The 17764-nt window shown below is 37.3% G+C and overlaps 1 protein-coding gene across 5 annotated transcripts in view; it reads left to right on the plus strand.

Moving 5' to 3' along the window:
• The window catches only part of PCDH7 (protocadherin 7), a 397754-nt gene that overhangs the window by 75353 nt on the left and 304637 nt on the right, over positions 1–17764 (plus strand). For 3 of the 5 annotated variants that reach the window (XM_075930603.2, XM_075930606.2, XM_075930609.2), the window contains exon 2: positions 9884–9934. The exons of the other annotated variants lie outside the window; for them this stretch is intronic. In XM_075930603.2, coding sequence (XP_075786718.2) covers positions 9884–9934 — 51 coding nt within the window. The remainder of the gene's footprint in view (positions 1–9883; positions 9935–17764) is intronic. 5 annotated transcript variants of the gene reach the window in all.

Raw genomic sequence — 17764 nt, forward strand, 5'->3', positions numbered from 1 at the left:
TTAGTAAAGAATAGCTTTTCAATCTCTCATGCAGGAGCTACATTTATGCGGAATATACGGATATATATACTTGATATTATATACTTGACACTGATATTATATTTGTCTTTTGTCATTGTACTAGGGAACATTTTCATTACATGAATAACAATTTACAGTTTCTACACAATTCTAAATCATAGAGGGTAACTTGAAAATATGAAAAGTCCCTAAAAATTTACCACATTAATAGTACAGTACTGTACTTGATGAATACCTCAAATTACTCTGTGCCAATCTACCAACATGCCTACCACATTTTTGTGTTTAAAATTAAGCCATTTATTTCAGTTAGAACAGATCAGAAACTACCTGAAATCACAATCAAATTTCTGTTCTCCATCATACATTGGTTTATGATTCCAGCATTGGGCTTTCCTTTGATCTGCAATTCCCAGAGACAGAACCTGATCTATCAATCTCAGGAAATGCATTTTGCTACATTCGGTTCAGGAAATTTCAACTCATATTTTGGACCTTCTGTAGTCTTGAGCTTCAGAACACAAGGAAACAAGTTTTTAGGTTTGGCTCAAAATTTCTTTTCTTTAAGCATTTTTTCCTGCAACAGATTACTTTTCTGTTTAAAACACCCTCAATTTAACTTAACACCCACCATAAGGAATGCCAAATTTTAGCTACCTGAAAGGATGAAAAAAAAGTTTTATGAAACTTATGCCATTAGTTGTTTACCTTTAACCTCAAAAAATAAAAATATATGATGCTAGGAAATATAACTTGTTTTATATTCTAATAATATAAATAATAACCAGTTACCATATCACTTTTCATTTCAAAGTGCTTGAAAATGTTGACTGCTTAATCTTCAGAACAATTATATGATGCAGAGAAGTATTTCATATGGGGAAAATGAGTCAGTGGTGTTCAGTATTTTCTCTAAAGTCAGACAGGAAATCAATGTCAGAGCTGAAATTAGTAGTATCTGGGCACTCTTGTACACAAACCATGCCTCTGATAAAGCTGATAAAGCACAACATACTGGTAGTTACTAAAGGCCAAGAACACAACTGTTAATGAAACATAGACTTCAAATTGAAAAATTGCCACACATCAATATAAACTATGTTTATGATAAAACTGGATAGAACCCACCCTGTAGCTCTTTTGTGAACTGAAACTGCATCTCTCACCTCCACCCCCAAAACCATATTTATTGTGGAACATGTTTTCTTGAAAGACGTTCTGTTCCTGTGTACAATAGTAAGTTCCACTAGCATAGGATGTCTCCCACCACTATTCTTATCTCATGTGTTCCCAAACGTGTGCAAATGTTCAGGGGAAGAAGGTCAAAAGAAACAGTTTCCACTGCAAGGAGCTATGTTCTATCTCATTGAAATCTAAAGAACAAATACCTTAGACTTTGTACTCCATGTACATAGAAGGAACATATTCTGAACTGGGCAGTAAGGAAGGAACTTGTTTTATATTCTGGGCAGTAAGGAAGGGTGTCATTTCAAGAGGGTAGGGAGGCAGCAGCTGTGCGCTCTGGGATGCAGCTAGCTTTTCATCCCATTCTCTGAATACAAAGGGAGTGAGGGGAAAGTGCTTGCATTCTGTACATGCCCCTCACACCTTTCTGGTGAAGGAAGCTCACCAGCCAGCTGTGAGAGGCATGCATGAAATGCAAGCACTTTCCCCTCACTCCTTTATCATCTGGGGAAAGGGATGTCCCGTGTCCCGGAGCTCATGGCTGCTGCCTCCTTCACCTCCCAAAATGGTGCCCTTGGGCAGTAGCCCTTTAAAAACTTTTACAAGAATAATGTTCCCTGTCACTTACCCTTCAGATAAACAAAGTAAAAAAGTGAGAAGAGATCAATAAGAATAATATCTTGATCATGAATTCTGGTAACATAGAAATAAAGTTCATTTTCAAGTCACTCTGAGTGCGTGAATTGGGAACAAATCATGGTGTCAACAAGGAAACAGTAGTAGCCACAGGTTGCATTGGTGGCCCTTTTTAAGGCCTACCAACATGACCATATGTGTACATGGCATTGCTGCCATCCTGTTGTTGCTAGTCCATTCAGGGCAGATGGAAAGGCTGTTTGGTCTCCATGGTCAGCTTTCCATTCAAGGAGATATTGCAGAAGCAGGCAAAGAGACAAGGATGGGCCAGGTACAAACAATCTTTTTAAACTTCCTGGCAGTGTTCTGTAGGTTACAGCAACATCAATCACTGTAGAGGGAAGATTTTCATTTTACTGCATGAACTATGTACTTTAAGCAGCAGATGAAGAGGAACTATAAAAATGCCGCTGAAATAAAGTAATTCATGTTTGAATATATGTTTCACCCAACCAAGCTGGTTTTAAAGGACCACTTGATCAACTCACAAAATAATTGACTTTTTCAAATGATTTGTATAACAAATAACATTGCATGATCTATTTTACACAAAGGATTATTATAAAAGCATGCAGAAATGAAAGAAAAGAAAAACAGTAGCTAAACTATTAGAGAGCTTTACCTCTTGAGCTTTAGTGCTATAGAAGAATCTATTCATAACACAAGTAATATTTCTCACTTAACAAGAAAGTCCAGCATTTTACTGGGAGCATTCTAATGGGTTAATATATTGTCTTTGAGAAAGCCTAACATTTGAAAGATATATGTGAGAAGATGTTTTATATGTCATATATCATTACAATTCAATAAAATTTATTGTGTCATATAATCCATTTTTTTTGTTTAATCATTCATTTGCATTATCATGTTTATGTTCAGGAAGGTGGCAAGATCTAAAATTGACTTATGGAACAAAATAAGCCTTTATTTAATGTGAAAGTGTACACGGACAAAAATTGGCAGCAAATAATCCTATGTCATGGATGTTTAATGGACAAAGTAAAGCTAGTTCTTTTAGTTTAGGCCCAGCTGTGAGCAAGGGGTGTTGTATAAGTTACACTGCCATTGGAGTAGCCCAGCTGACTTTATGAGTCAGAGACACAGCTTTGCATCATGATTTCTCACATGCTTTTTCTTCTTGTCCCACAGGGCTAGTAATTTAGTGTTGCATATACTGAGTGGTGAGAAGTGGTACAGGCCAAAGAAAAGAAGAAGTGGCTCCAACCCTATCTATCTACTCCTTAGCCATCTGCTCTGGAGAATGAATAAAATGGGCCAGTAACCACGCTTAGTCATGCATGCATTCAGACACAAGACCTAGGTAGCTCGCATAAAGAGTTATGTCATTGTGCAGTCATGTCATCTGAGACATAGTCTAGTCATTCATTTTATTAGTGATTGAACCTAAAATACAGAAAAAAAGTTCCTGTTCAGAGTTTAATATCACTTAACACTGGTAATGTTCAACCTGAAATATCTCACTTCATTCACTTGGAGCCACTGATGAATATTAAACGATAAAATATGTTCTCATTTTACTAGCCTCACAATGCAATTTTAATGAAAGGGGTAAAGTATAGTATTGTGTTTCAAGACACAAGACTGGGAATCAGGAGATCTGGATTCTATTCCTGGCGCTGTCACCAATACCCCCTGTAATCTTGTACAAGCCTTCTCCTTGTGCTACAGTCTTCCCATCTGTGAAATGGGAAATAACAGCCCTTCCTGCCCTCCTAAGGTATTGTGAGTGTCAATCCATTACTGTTTGTGAGATGCTATGGTAACCATAGCCACAGAAATGCCTATAAGTAAATAAATAATAATACTGATATTTTATATCCATTTCAATGACTTTATTTAAACTGAGAGAGATATTCAGTTGAGTCTCACTAGCTTTTAGAGCAGCTCCTAGTTTGATTACTATCTGTAAATTTCCTCCTGTCTAATTAAGTGCAAGAGTAATATCTGCAATTATTTTTGCCAGAATGTAGATTGCACAAGGATGTATGTATCGTTCATCCAAGGCAAAACATTCTATAAAGACAAAGTTATAGATTACCTACTTTTCCCCAACAATTTATTATTAGAAAAGAATGTAAAAGTTATACATTTTGGCTAGTCTCAAAGATGGTAGGTAAATTTATTTATAACTGAGGGTATGTCTACCCAGCAGTTATTTTGGAATAACTGACATTACTCTGAAATAACAAAGAGCAAGCCATTATCTCAAAATAATGGTGAGCGGTAGGACTTCTTACTCCGACTCCTGTAAACCTCATTTTATGAGGAGTAAGGGAAATCGAAGGAAGAATGTTCCTCTTTCGACTTCCTGCTGTGTAGAAAGAGCCAAAAAGCCAAGTTAATCTACTTTGACTTCAGCTACACAATTAACGTAACTGAAGTTGCATATCTTAATTCAACTTTGTCCTGTAGTGTAGACATACCCAAATAGCATAGTGAAGTATAATACTCATCACCATAGAAGCTCAGGCTACAACTACACTACCTTTTTTTTGAAAGAAGATATACAAATCGCGCTCACATTTGCATATCTGCTTCCAATTCTTTTTGCAGAAGAGGTTTTGCCAATTTTTGGCCTCATGTAGATGGGGCCAAATGTTGGAAAAATCCCCTCTTTCGCAAGACCCTATAAAGCTCGATTTACGAGGAATAAGGGGTCTTACGAAAAAGGGTTTTTTTCTGACATTTGGCCCCATCTATATGGGGCCAAATATTGGCAAAACCTCTTCTGCAAAAAGAATCAGAAGATGATATACAAATGCGAGAGCAATTTGCACATCTTCTTCTGAAAAAAAAAAACGGCCGTGTAGCCATAGCCTCATTGCTTTGCTGAGAATCAAATCAGAAATAACAGTTGTTAGTTTCTCAAAAGATGGGGATTGCATAATGAGATCTAAGGTAAGGAACTTGGTAGTTAGATTCAGTTAATTGATCACACTTTTCTGTGTTTATTTAGATTTACGTGTTAATACAGCTGATTCAGGTACTGGTTTTGCAAAAAATTGTACCTGTGATTATCTGTACACATTAGAATTATACTATTGTAGCCATAGTTCAGCAGATGTATCTGTCTTTCCAGGATTGGGGCTTGTTGGGATTGTAAACTTATTGGGATGCAGAATGTGGTTTCTTCTGTTTTTATAATATCATGCACATTGATAGCTGTCATTAAATAATGAATAATACATACATACATAATAAAAAATCAAGGTTCAATATCAATAACAGCTACATTATTAAAGCAGCCAGTTTTTACTTAAGGAACATAGCATGGTTTCAGAATATAGTATTAGTTTTTAACTCTACTGAATTTTAAAATCATGATGTTTTATGTCATATGTAAAGTACTGCAATGCAGTCTTCCTTTGTTTGAATCATTCTCACTGATAACCATGCAGATTTTGACTCCATTGAAAATGTGTGATCATAGGATGATGATTTTTGTCAAATTTGCATTGTTGGCTATAATTATAACATAAGGATAAAGGATTGTATCCAAACATAGAGCTTAGAACTGCAGGAGGTCAGGCATTAATGTCAAGGCCACTATTTGATGCAAATCTGTGTCATCAAAAATATGATAAATTAGCAAGATTTAAAAATGACTGATTTTTTAAAAATGCATTGAGTCTAATAAACGTCTGAAGCTCCTTTAGTTATTTCTGACCTGTGCTATACAAGTATTGATAGTTAGATGTCAATGTTACTACTTACCACAATAAAATAAATTTTATACTCTTGGAATCTTCAGTTAACCTATGTTCTTTTTAAATATGTAAAGTGAACTATTGTGGTTTAGTATATATAGCAGAAAAATGGGAATCTGGAATCCTATATTACATTTCTATGATAATAATGAATTGCTGTAATATTGGGCAAGTCACCTGAGCTTTTTGTATCTCAATTAATCGTCTATAAAATGGATCTAAATATTTTTTACCTTCCAAGGTGTTGTGGGGATTAATAAATGGGAACAATTCATGCTACTTCTGAGGTAAGTAGAAGTTTAACCATTCACAAGTAGGCCCTTAATATGTGCAAAGCTCTTAGACATTATTCAAAAAATAGGGAAAGCTTTTGCATTTCAGAGTTTGGTAAAGCTACAGAACAATAAATTAAGCTCTGTATTTTTCCAACTAATAAATGCTGATTTTTCATTTATCGGGAAGAAGGGAAAATGGCACAGCATGGCTGAAAAAATGGTAACTACTTCAGTTTTGTCTAGGTCATCAGAAACATAGTAAATCCCACCTCCATTCACATACTGACTTCAATCCAATTAAATCTCCAACAAATGAGACTGAACTGGACCATGTAAAAAAGTGATTAAAATAGCAACTGCAATGTATGTAGGCTATATGTTTAGTGTGGGATTTAAAAAAAAAATGCTAAGCATTGGCCTAACTCTGAGTTAGGCCAATGCTAAACACTTTTGAAAAAAACAGCCTTAAGTGACAGTACTAGGCAGCTGACAGACAGGTGGCCATCCATGTCTTCTGATAGGCAGCAGGCGGTGAGGTTCCGGACATTGTATCATCTCTCTTGCTTGTGTTTCTGTCCCTCAGAGACAGTAAAGCTGCCATGGCTGCATCCCTGAATGGCATATCCAGGCAAGAAATGGCAATTGGCAACTGATAATGAATTCCCCACTCACTGGATATACTTTACAGTATTCTTTGCATATCAGCAGACTTTTAAATATGTGCGTACTTAAGAATGCCACACATAGTTTCAAAATGTCATTGCATTTGTATGTAAGATTGTATTTTATTTTAGGCTTAAGGGGAGAGTAAACCTTATTCCAAATTTGAGGCTATCAGAAAAATGTATTAGATAATGATTTTTAAAAGAAAAACAACAGAAAACTCAATTTATCACTGGATTTTTCATAAGAAATCTTTTCACATTCAATTTTAAAACCCATTATATTCTGTTGAAGAAAGTTGGAATTTGTATAACTCAGATGGCTGCCATCAACTTTCCTTAATCTATGATTTTATTCACATTAGTACTACCTGTAGTGATATCAGATACCTGCAAGTAGTTCTTTCATAATCTCCTCTTAATAGAAGAAAAACATTTGTGCATATGGCACCTTGAAGAGCAGTCTTGAATGATTTCTAGGATCAGATTGATTATATACATGAGGCTAAACTATAGCCTCATGAATTGTTTTAATGTAAAATAATATCTGTTTAAAAACACATTTTCTGAGGCCATCCACTGACTTCATGAATCCCAGAACTGCAGTTCCTTCTGCTGGGCCAACCAGCCATTCATCAGTGTACTCCTCAACCTATTATGGAGTTTAGAACATTTGAAACTTGTAAACATGAGGCAATGCTTTGGAGCATTATAGGTTAGTATAGGAAGTAATATGGATTAGAGCCTGATCCAAAGCTCATGAAGTAAATAGAATGATTCCCTATTGATTTCTATGTGCTTTGGATCATGTCCTTAGTCTGGTAAACTATTTAGTAACATAGCTGCCTTACTGTAAATATTTGACAGGGACATAACTAAAAAGAGGGTAACCACTGTGCTACAGATTCATTCTTTCATGTATTAGGAGATAATTATAGTATCTGCATTTTTTATGGAATTTCAGGTTTTCACTAATTAAAAGTGTAGTTAATTTCTCAGAGACATGAAAAGTGTTATACATATTTAAAGGAAAGTTCACATATCTTTTGAGAGATTAAATCAATGTCTGAAGCAGTCAGTGTGATTAAAAAAAAACAACAACCCACAATCAAATCTGCTGCTGTTCCTGAACGAGCCATGAGGGGTAATATGCATTAGGGTCCTCCTAATTTTGAATCCATTTTGTGGATAAGTTGCTATATTATGATGTCAAGGGACTACTGTAGCTGCTGAGGAAGGAATGTACTTTTTGTTGCAACAAAAAAGGAAGTCACTCAGTAGATCTAATAACAGAAATGCAGATCTTACTGTGAGGGACAACTGATAGTGTCCTCTGTAAATCAGAATTCCAATCAGACTGTGTGCAAAGAGAGCATGACATTGCTTGTCAGAAACTGCTATCTGCCAGCATGTTGACTGTACTTTTCAATAGCTGTATTAAAAAGTAATGACAATATTCATAAAATTTTGGACTATAAAATATATAAAGCCACTTCATATTACATTTCTTCTGTGTAGCAGTTGAAAACACATGAAGAAGAGTAATGGTTTAAACTATTTTTTTTAATATCAGTGGATTTCCCAAAGATATCTCTGTATCTCACTTGAAATGATTTGACTTTTTTATTATTGTATACCAATTGCATTACTTTTCTTAGAGCTATATATTTGGTTTGGATAATAGAATGGACTTCCAAAGGACTTTCAGAAACACGATTATTTTTTGCTCATTTTGTATTAAATAAGTACCAGCCTGTATGTGGAGATTAATATATGCATGCCATTTGGAACTTACTTAGTGTCATTATGTAATTCACAGATGTTTTAGTATTCATACTACTGTGCATTCATAGATTTCTGTAGTCACTGTTTTGCAAAAGCTAATGAGGGAGAGTCTGTGTAAGTCATTTGCTGGTCTTTTACCCTGGTCAAATTCTTATTCAGTCAAGTCAAGCTGCAAACAATGGGGTATGGTACACTTTATTGGATATCGTACTGTTTGATAGATGGAGTAGAAAGAAAATAAATATAAATATAAATATTCCTATATTTTTAATTATATATGTTTCATAGTTATAAATTACCCTTTTGTAGAATGAACAATTAAGAGACAGACTTTCCACTTCATTCCACCTTGTGTAATAATTTGCTCTTGTGTGAAGTGGGTGTATAACATTATCAGATCAAAATGGTAATTTTTTATACTCACTTTGCACAGGTTGAAATGACGGTAGTGGAAAATCAAGTTCCAAGAATAAGAACTTAACTGAGGTATAGCGAGAAAGTTCCTTATATATCCTTTTTTAATTTTTCATTTAGACACATGAGATTTTCTGCATCAGGTTTACTGAATATGGCCATATTAATTACAGCTACTGATCAGTACTGGAAAATCATTCTGGAAGAAAGAGGAAAATAACATTTGAGGTTGTGAATAAATTTATAATTTTCTATAACCCTGAGATGGAATTGCAGACATATATACTTATAGCTATATATAGCTATAGGTATACACAAACAAGCAGAAACTACAGTTGGAAAGAAAGAAAGAAAGAAAGAAAGAAAGAAAGAAAGAAAGAAAGAAAGAAAGAAAGAAAGAAAGAAAGAAAGAAAGAAAGAAAGAAAGAAAGAAAGAAAGAAAGAAAGAAAGAAAGAAAGAAAGAAAGAAAGAAACTGTGTTAAAACTCTTTCTCTCTTTATACTTTACTTTCTTGCCTTTTTGAATCTTCTCTTCCCCCAATTTCATTGATCATCTCCTGTTTCTGGTTCAAATTGTCACCTCACTGCCACTTTGTCTTTGTCTTTTGAAATCATTCACATTTCAATATTTAATTTTTATTATTTTCTTATGTGCTGCCATTTTCTTATATACTATTTTATATCACTTTGTCATTATGGCATCAAGTATTGTACTATAAAAAGATATCAACACTCAGTTTTAAAATAAAAATAGGAACTTTAATGTTCAACACTTTAGAGCTTTTGTATTGGCTACGGACCCTGGATAGTGAGTTCAGTGAATCACAGTTCAGTCTTTGGTCCCCCTTTTGCTTCAGGAGAAGTAATTTGCGCCAGACCTAAGCCTAGTGCACATTCTCTCTATATATACTTGGCCATCTGTACTGGGGTAACCTACACACTTTCTGGGTGTGGTATACTGTCCCACGTTGTGGCAAGTTACAGAGAGAGGGAATGACTGGGTTGAACAGCCTTAGATGAGTATCATTTGGCTTTTAGTTCAAGTGGTAGAGATTCATGGTCTAAGCTTCCAGATTTGGTTCCACCTGTTCGTGATACACTGGTTCACATCTTGCAGGCTCCTGGATTGAAGATTTGTCCACTCATGATCCCTGTCCTGCAAGAGAAGGTGAGTCAGATTCCACAGAGGCTGCTGTCCCACATCAGGCTGACACTATTGGGGAAGTAGCCCATGCACAGGACTGTTTTGTGCCCCTTAATTAATCTGGTTCAAACATGAAAAAATATGCCCACAACAGTGTATTAAATATAATAGTTTTTCGATCGAAGTTTGTGATATATGTTTTTCAGATAATCATTTTCCTATTCCCATTTGTTAACTGATATGTTGTTTTAGCAACTGTGCAAATAACTTTAAATTGAATCATAATCTTTCTTTGAAATACCTGTGGAGGAGTGACAGAAAGCCTAGGAAAGACTGACACTAGTGTGGATTGTGTGACATTTCTGGAAACTCAGATTTCCATCAAATTGAAGAGGCGGAAGAGTTAGCAGTCTATGGACCAGGTAGTGGTGCAGACTTCCAGTTCTGGTGGATTGTCAGGAAAAGGAGCTTCTGGTTTCAGGGAAGAGCTTTTCTTCCACTTAGGTCTTCTCATTATACTAGCTAAAGCTGAATAATTATAGACCCAGGAATAGACTAGTCTTTATGAAGAAATATCCATGAGGATTACCATGAAGGGACGACCCTGCAGTATTCCATTGGGAGGGTAGAGTGTGAGTTGACAGTGCTCCATCAACTGCAGCTGTAGGGTGGAACCAGAAAAAGTTGAACACATATGACAAGCAACATTATACTCTGCTTGAAAATCAGCAGGATTAGCTGGAGATGAAAGAGTATTATGGGCAACTCTCCCCTCCTTTCCAAACTCATGGCACTTCAGCAGGGTCCCAAACACTAGGGAATGATACCCCTTTTGAAGGTACAGAGCTCTTTGCCAGAGCAGGGTTAACTCCACTCATAGAACAGGGGCTGCTTTCTAATGATGATCTGTGCATTTATATAGGTATAAAATCCCAAGCACTGAGTGACTTACAATCCGTAGTAAGATTAGGGAATCACAGTTTGGTTTCTACTTTGCTCCTGACCTTCATCTGGTGCAGATTAATTCCCTGTCTGCACTCGGTCATCTGTGTTCACTGGTGTGCTGGGGTTTTCTACAACAAAGTCTTGCCCATTTGCCATCCCCGATAAGTGTATCCCACACATATATTTGTCATGTGTGCTCATACTCTAGGCCAGAGTTGTGTCTCAGGGTGGAGCAAGATTCCCAAAAAGCAAACAGGTGGGCTACCTGGGGCCAAAGCCTGTGTGGGACACAACACTTCTTCACAGTTGGCCCTTGCTTGTCTAGGGTCCCAGGAAATCTGCAAAGTGTAAAGTTGGACTTTCTAGCCTTATCTGTGCAACTCACACCCTACCCTCCCAATGGAATACTGCAGAGTAGTCCCTTCATGGTAATCCTCATGGATATTTCTTCATAAAAACTACTTTCTCCACCCTTTCCCCAGGTATATTATGTTTTGTTAGTCTATAAGGTGCTACCAGACCATTTGTTGTTTTTAAGTTTATCCTGGTCAGACTAACTCAGCTACCCATGAAGTTTCTGAACATTGAGGGTATTGTGATTTAGCCCATGATTTTTACTTGCTTTGGGATGACAGGGCTTTTTCATTTTTTTTAATTGTATCCTTTGGTATATATGGTTGTGACTATTTTCTTCCACTATTTGATCTGAGGAAGTGGGTCTGGCCCATGAAAGCTCATCATCTAATAAACCATCTTGTTAGTCTTTAAAGTGCTATATAGTCCTGTATTTTGTTTCAGGGCTTTTTTCATTTGTGAAGTCAAGATTAACTGTGAGGGAGACTGATAGTTTAGAATTCCTTTTAGGTTTTGGAGGGTTCCAAGTCAAGATCAACAATGTATGTCAGCTACCTTCCCATCTGCCTTACTATGTACAATCAATGATATTTTGGTGATATCCTTGCTTGAACGTTATGCGTTTGGTGGGTGGGATTTAGGTACAAACGCACAATATCCTATGACTGTACAAGTATGACTTTACTACTTTAATGAGAAAAGTTGCTTTAATCTGTTGGCTGCATTTTGCCTGACAAGAGAGATTGAAGGGGTAGGCAAGTCATAAATATGTATTCTTGGATATGGAACCACAAAAATCCTGGTAAGAAAATGCCCTTATGCCCTCTCCTCCGTATAACAAGATGTGGGGGGCTGCAATTAAACACCCTATACAAGCCCTTCTTCATTACAAATCTTTTTCTAAAATAGTAAAATCATCATATGCTATCAATCAAACGTCACATGAATTATTGGCTAAATATGTCAAGCCACCTTTGTGCTTAGAAATCATCTTCATTCCATGGTGGCAATTTATGAAAAATTTTACATCAGTAATATATTCAATTAAGATAACTCCTTGGAATATATTCTCTGTGTGTTTTAAATATACTGAAAATCTCAGAGCAGCCTTGATTATCCAAATGTCATGGGGACATTGAATGAGTGTAGATAATCAAGCTTTTGCATAGTCAAGGGTATTTCCAGTGTAATGAATAGCTATGGGGGCAATGCTCCAGTTCCTGTAACAGGGAGATTCGGTATAATTGCAATTTTGCTATGTTCAACATGTAGTTTAGATGGATCCGGGGGGGTCACAATGTCTTGTATATGAAAAATGGTGATGTTTAACAGTCCTATATCTAGATTTAAGGAGCAATTCATCATATTTGTTTGATTTTTATTACAAATTAAGAGTAAAGAAGAGGCTGAGAGTTTTATAGGATGGGAGCATATCCAGCATTACATAGATGCAGTCAGGTAGCTAGAAGTCTAAATGACATTAGTAATAGCCCAAAATATTTGTTACAGTTAAACCACATAAATGCTAACTAGGTTTGGTTGAGATTAAACTGGAAATGAAGCTTGTAAAGTCAAGACTCCATCTACATTTCAGTTCCAGAAAGAGAATTGGAAAGTCCCTTTTTTCTGGTCTAAAAGAAAAAAAAAAACCAGCAAAATGCAAACTGCTTAGCAGCTAAACTTCTCAAAGCACAAAAGATCTTTTGAAATTTGTGCTTTACCTACAAAGCGTGTCACTATTTTGCTTTTGTGTAACACTATTTTTAATATGTGTTAAATTAAAAATAAAGGATAATAGAGGCTCTGAAAGGAATACAAGACTATAAGTCACTTGAGCTCTCCTGATGTTATACGCTGAAACAGCATATTAAATTGTGTTTTTTAAATCACTGGAGTCATTTACAAGCAGTCCCCAACTTACAAATGGGTTATGTTCCAAACATCTGGTTGTAAATCAATTTGGTCGTAAGTTGGAAATACCCTTAAACGTGCTGCCTGCACTGTTCGAAAAACTTGACGTACATGGTTCTCAACTTGAAAATATTATAATGGGGTTAATGGGAGGTTGATCATAAGTACAGATGGTCATCAGTCAGTGTGTTCGTAAGTCGGGGAGTGGCTGTATTGTAGTTTTAAAACATTAACAGCTGCTTCTGATTCTTGAGAGGAATAATTAAAAGGTGCTGGCATTCAAGTATCATTTATTTACTAGAATATTAATTTGGCATTGTTCGTGTCCTTAACTCAATTATTTTGTTTGTTTGTTTTTCTTCATTTAAATTATTGCTCTGGGGTGGGGTAAGGGACAAAGGGTTCACTATGCAGGTAGTCCCAGGGAGAGAGGACTATCCCAGCACTCTCTTACCACAGCAGCTTGGGGTCAGGTGAGAAGCACCTCTCCATGGGTGTGTCTAGACTACATGGCTCCATCAACGGAGCCATGTAGATGAGTGTACTCGGCAAAGGGAAATGAAGCGGCGATTTAAATAATTGCTGCTTCATTTACATCAAAATGGCCGCCGCACTGTGCTGATCAGCTGATTGTCGGTACAGCGCAGTAGTCTAGATGGGAATCAGCAAACCCTAGATCCCTTTGTCATCAGATCCTTTATGGCTCGTGAAAGGATCCCTTTGTCGTCAGATCCTTTATGCCTTCATTTTGACGTAAATGAAGCGGTGATTATTTAAATCGCCGCTTCATTTCCCTTTGCCGAGTACACTCATCTACATGGCTCCATCGACGGAGCCATATAGTCTAGACACACCCATGGCTGCTGCAGCTCCAGTGGGCACAGCAGAGGGAGGAGTGCATGTGCCAGGAGTGCTGGCACAGGTCTAGGTTTGGATGCCATGTGCGCTTCCCAGCCACAGTGAGGAATGCAGCAAACTGCACTTTCCACTTACTCCCTGATAAAGGGGAACAGCCAGCAATGTTCCCCTATGATTTGGGGAGGAGGGAAGCTTTAACTGTGTTTCCTCTACATCTTATATATAATACAGGGAATTCTCTTTAGTAATAATGTGGATTATTGTCCTGTGAAACCATATAAAATAACCTTTCTAAGTATGTTTGCCAAGCCACCTGCCTCTGCTTATTTAAGTCCCTTCTGAAAGATCAGTTCTCCTACAGTCCTTACTAGGAAGTAAGTTCTAACTCCTCCAAGATGACTCAGTTATAATGTAACTGTCTTGTCCTTCTTCCACTTTTAAAAAATACAAATCACTCAGTGTGGCTGAGTTTTTTTCTTTTGAACATTGCCTGGTATGGTGCTGGATGAGTAACATTGCAAATTGAGACCAAGGGCTTACAACACTATCCTTATGATCAGGGCTCGACGATCGCAGTGAAAACCACTCACCAGCTCAACACTGTGCATGTGCAAGACCCACACAGCGCATGTGCGAACTGCCAGTGAACGGGGCGAGCGGCTGAAATCTACTCGCCACTGGCGAGTAGATAAGCGGATTTGTTGAGCCCTGCTTATGATGATAAGTTTTAGAGGGGTAGCCATATTAATCTGTTTCAAGCATCCTGTGGCACATTAATGACTTATGTCCAAATGTCTTTAAGGTGTTACAGGAATTGCCAATATGTTTATAATTATGATGGAGACAGTATTTGTCTAAAATCAGAGATGTGATAGGCATATATATTTACTACTAAAGTTATTAAATTATCACTGTGGTAACTAAAGTAATGGATTTAGTTATTTACAGTTTTACTTTGGGACACACACTGACCCTTTTGTTTTTCATTTCTTTTGGCAATCTTTGGTATAGGGGATAGAGTTCAAGCCCCTATTCTATCTAGTTTGGATTTGACTCTGAGGCACATCCCACTGAATATCCTTACAACTCTACTGTAGAGCTAGTTTCATGTTCTTTCTTGGTCTCTCATGATAGAACTGTTTTGCCTTGTACATAAAATTAAAAATGTATTGGGCCAGGAGGAAGGTGACTCTTCTGCCCTATGGTTTGGGCACTCCTTGGGGACACAGGAAATTCAGGGTCTAGTCTGAATCAAGAGGAGCAGGAATTTTCCTCTGAGGTTGCCTCATCTCTAAAAAGATATATTGGCATTGAAAAAGGTTCAGGGAAGGGCAGTAAAAATGATTAGGGGTTTGGAACAGGTCTCATATGAAGAGAGATTAAAAGGACTAGGATTTTTCAGCCTAGAAAAGAGGAGACTAAGAGGGGGGGATATGATAGAGGTCTAGAGAATCATGACTGGTGTGGAAAAAGTGAATAAGGAAAAGTTATTTACTTCTTCCCATAACATAAGAACTAGGGGTCAGCAGATGAAATTAATAGGTAGCAGGTTTAAAACAAATAAAAGGAAGTTTTTCTGCACAAAGCACACGGTCGGCCTTTGGAACTCCTTGCTAGAGGACGTTGTGAAGACCAGGACTTTTTCAGGGTTCAAGAAAGAACTAGATAAATACATGGAGGCTAGGTCCCTCAATGGCTATTAGCCAGGATGGGTAGTAATGGTGTCCCTAGCCTCTGTTTGTCAGAGGCTGGGAATAGATAACAGGAGAGGGATCACGTGATGATTCCCTGTTCTGTTCACTCCCTCTGGGGCATCTGGGATTGGCCACTGTTGAAATACAGGATACTGGGCTAGATGGACCTTTGGTCTGACCCAGTGTGGCTGTTCTTATGTTCTTCTGCCTTGACCAAGGCTATTGGTTATTTTGGGATGGTTTCTCATGAACATTTTGATAAGGTCTCCATTTGGTTCAGAGGCAGAGCAAAAATGAACCTTGATTTTTTTGTTACAAAATGTAAGTATTGCTTTCTAGCCAGCTCCCCCAGCAGTTCTGAAGAGATTCTGCCCATTCCATAGTGAATGAAAGGAGAGGAGATGGTGTCCCTTCAGCATGTCCCATTTCATGGAATGTGGGAGGGCAGTGGGAACAGACTAAAATGAATTTGTTCCCCATATAAGTTAAATATAAGAAGAGAAATGTAGCAAAACTCTTGGAGGACTCACAAATGTTGACCTCACCTTCCTTTTGTCAATACTGACTTAATTAAAATGTGATATTTTTTCACCCCCAAAATTTGCTGTGACAAATTAACTGCCCTAAGTATTATGAATCATTTATGTTTTGAGTTTCAAAGAATTTATATTTGTAGTTTGGTTTAAAAAATTGATGTACACTTTAAAAGAAATGGTAAATAGAACATCCTCACAGTTCTTACGATGAAACATTCCTTGTTCACTACCTACATGACAGCTCTGGCAATGTTATAAATCTTTCCTACCTTCTCATCCCAATTTAGCTATACTTGTGAGGATATTTGTTAAGGTATCTTAAGCATAATAGAAAACAACGATGCTAAGCAATAAAACAAATATGACAAGCGCCAATATTTAACTACATGGATTTGGAAAGGATTTATACTGTATGTCAAAAGGCACCATTTCTGTGCCTGTTTTCTGTTCAAGACAGTCACCTCTGACTTCCTTAGGATGCCAGAATTGCTCAGATTTGCTTACCAGCTCTTAGATCCTAGAAATATAAACAGTACCATTCTGGATTAGTTAGCAAATGCAGAAGATTTTCCCTGTTGATATCTATAAGTGCTCAAAATGTTCGGCAATTGGATCAGTGCCAGAGTCTAGGATACAGAGGAGTATTAAACTCCTGGAGTGGCAGGGAATGCTGTGGCGAGGACGTAAAGTTTCTGGAAGTGGGGGTGGACAGTGCCTGCTGTAGTTCTTTAATGACCCATATAGGGGGTACATAAAGGCAGTGGTTCTGATTCATCTGCAGAGACCTCTTAATTAGCCTCTCCCCTCATTGCCCTGATGTTAGGCTTTTAAAAAAAAGGAGATTGTGTGGGTTTTTATTTATTTGTTTGTTTGTTTTATTGTTAAAGAAATATGGGGATAGTGAAGGGAATTGAGCATTTGATGGGGAAAAAGCCCTACTGCTCCATTGAGGAAAAATATAAAGTTTAGCAATGGAAGTATGTTACTGTGAAAATGAGGCAGTGGTTTCTGATTTCTTACACAGTCATAATGTGCTTATGTAAAAGAAAGAAAAATCTCATTAACAGCTAAAGTCATGGTGAAATGGAGTGAACACGGCCCCATTGTTTTTTCACAGTTAGTCCACTTGCAGGTTTTGGTTTATTGCTTTACTATTGAAGCCTTGTTTACTTTGAATTTTAAAATCCATCCATCTTCAAAGGAAAGAATAAGAATTTAAACAGGCATTTATAAAAGCTTGGGCTAGTCTCCCCTCCATTGTTGGTTGGCATGGTGTGGGGCAAAGAAGCAGAAAACTAGTTCAAAGGGCCAGTAACTTGTGGGCCAGAGGAAGTGGAGCATTTGCAGCATGCTCCCCCTAAGTCTACAGAAGCCCCTCTGTGTGAACACCTCATAATTGAGGCTCCATGTGCCTGAGGGGAAGGTACACTGCCAGGGAGCAGCCTTTCTACACAGCATGCTACCCTAGCAACCTGACAGAGTTCCAGCAGAAATCTGTGTGGGAGTCAATGCTGATCTTTGCAGCATTAACTCTTTTTAAAGAGGAGATTGTCTGC

The sequence above is a fragment of the Pelodiscus sinensis genome, chromosome 4 (genome assembly GCF_052426305.1).
Source record: "Pelodiscus sinensis isolate ZL-2025 chromosome 4, ASM5242630v1, whole genome shotgun sequence".
Taxonomy (NCBI): Eukaryota; Metazoa; Chordata; order Testudines; family Trionychidae; genus Pelodiscus; species Pelodiscus sinensis.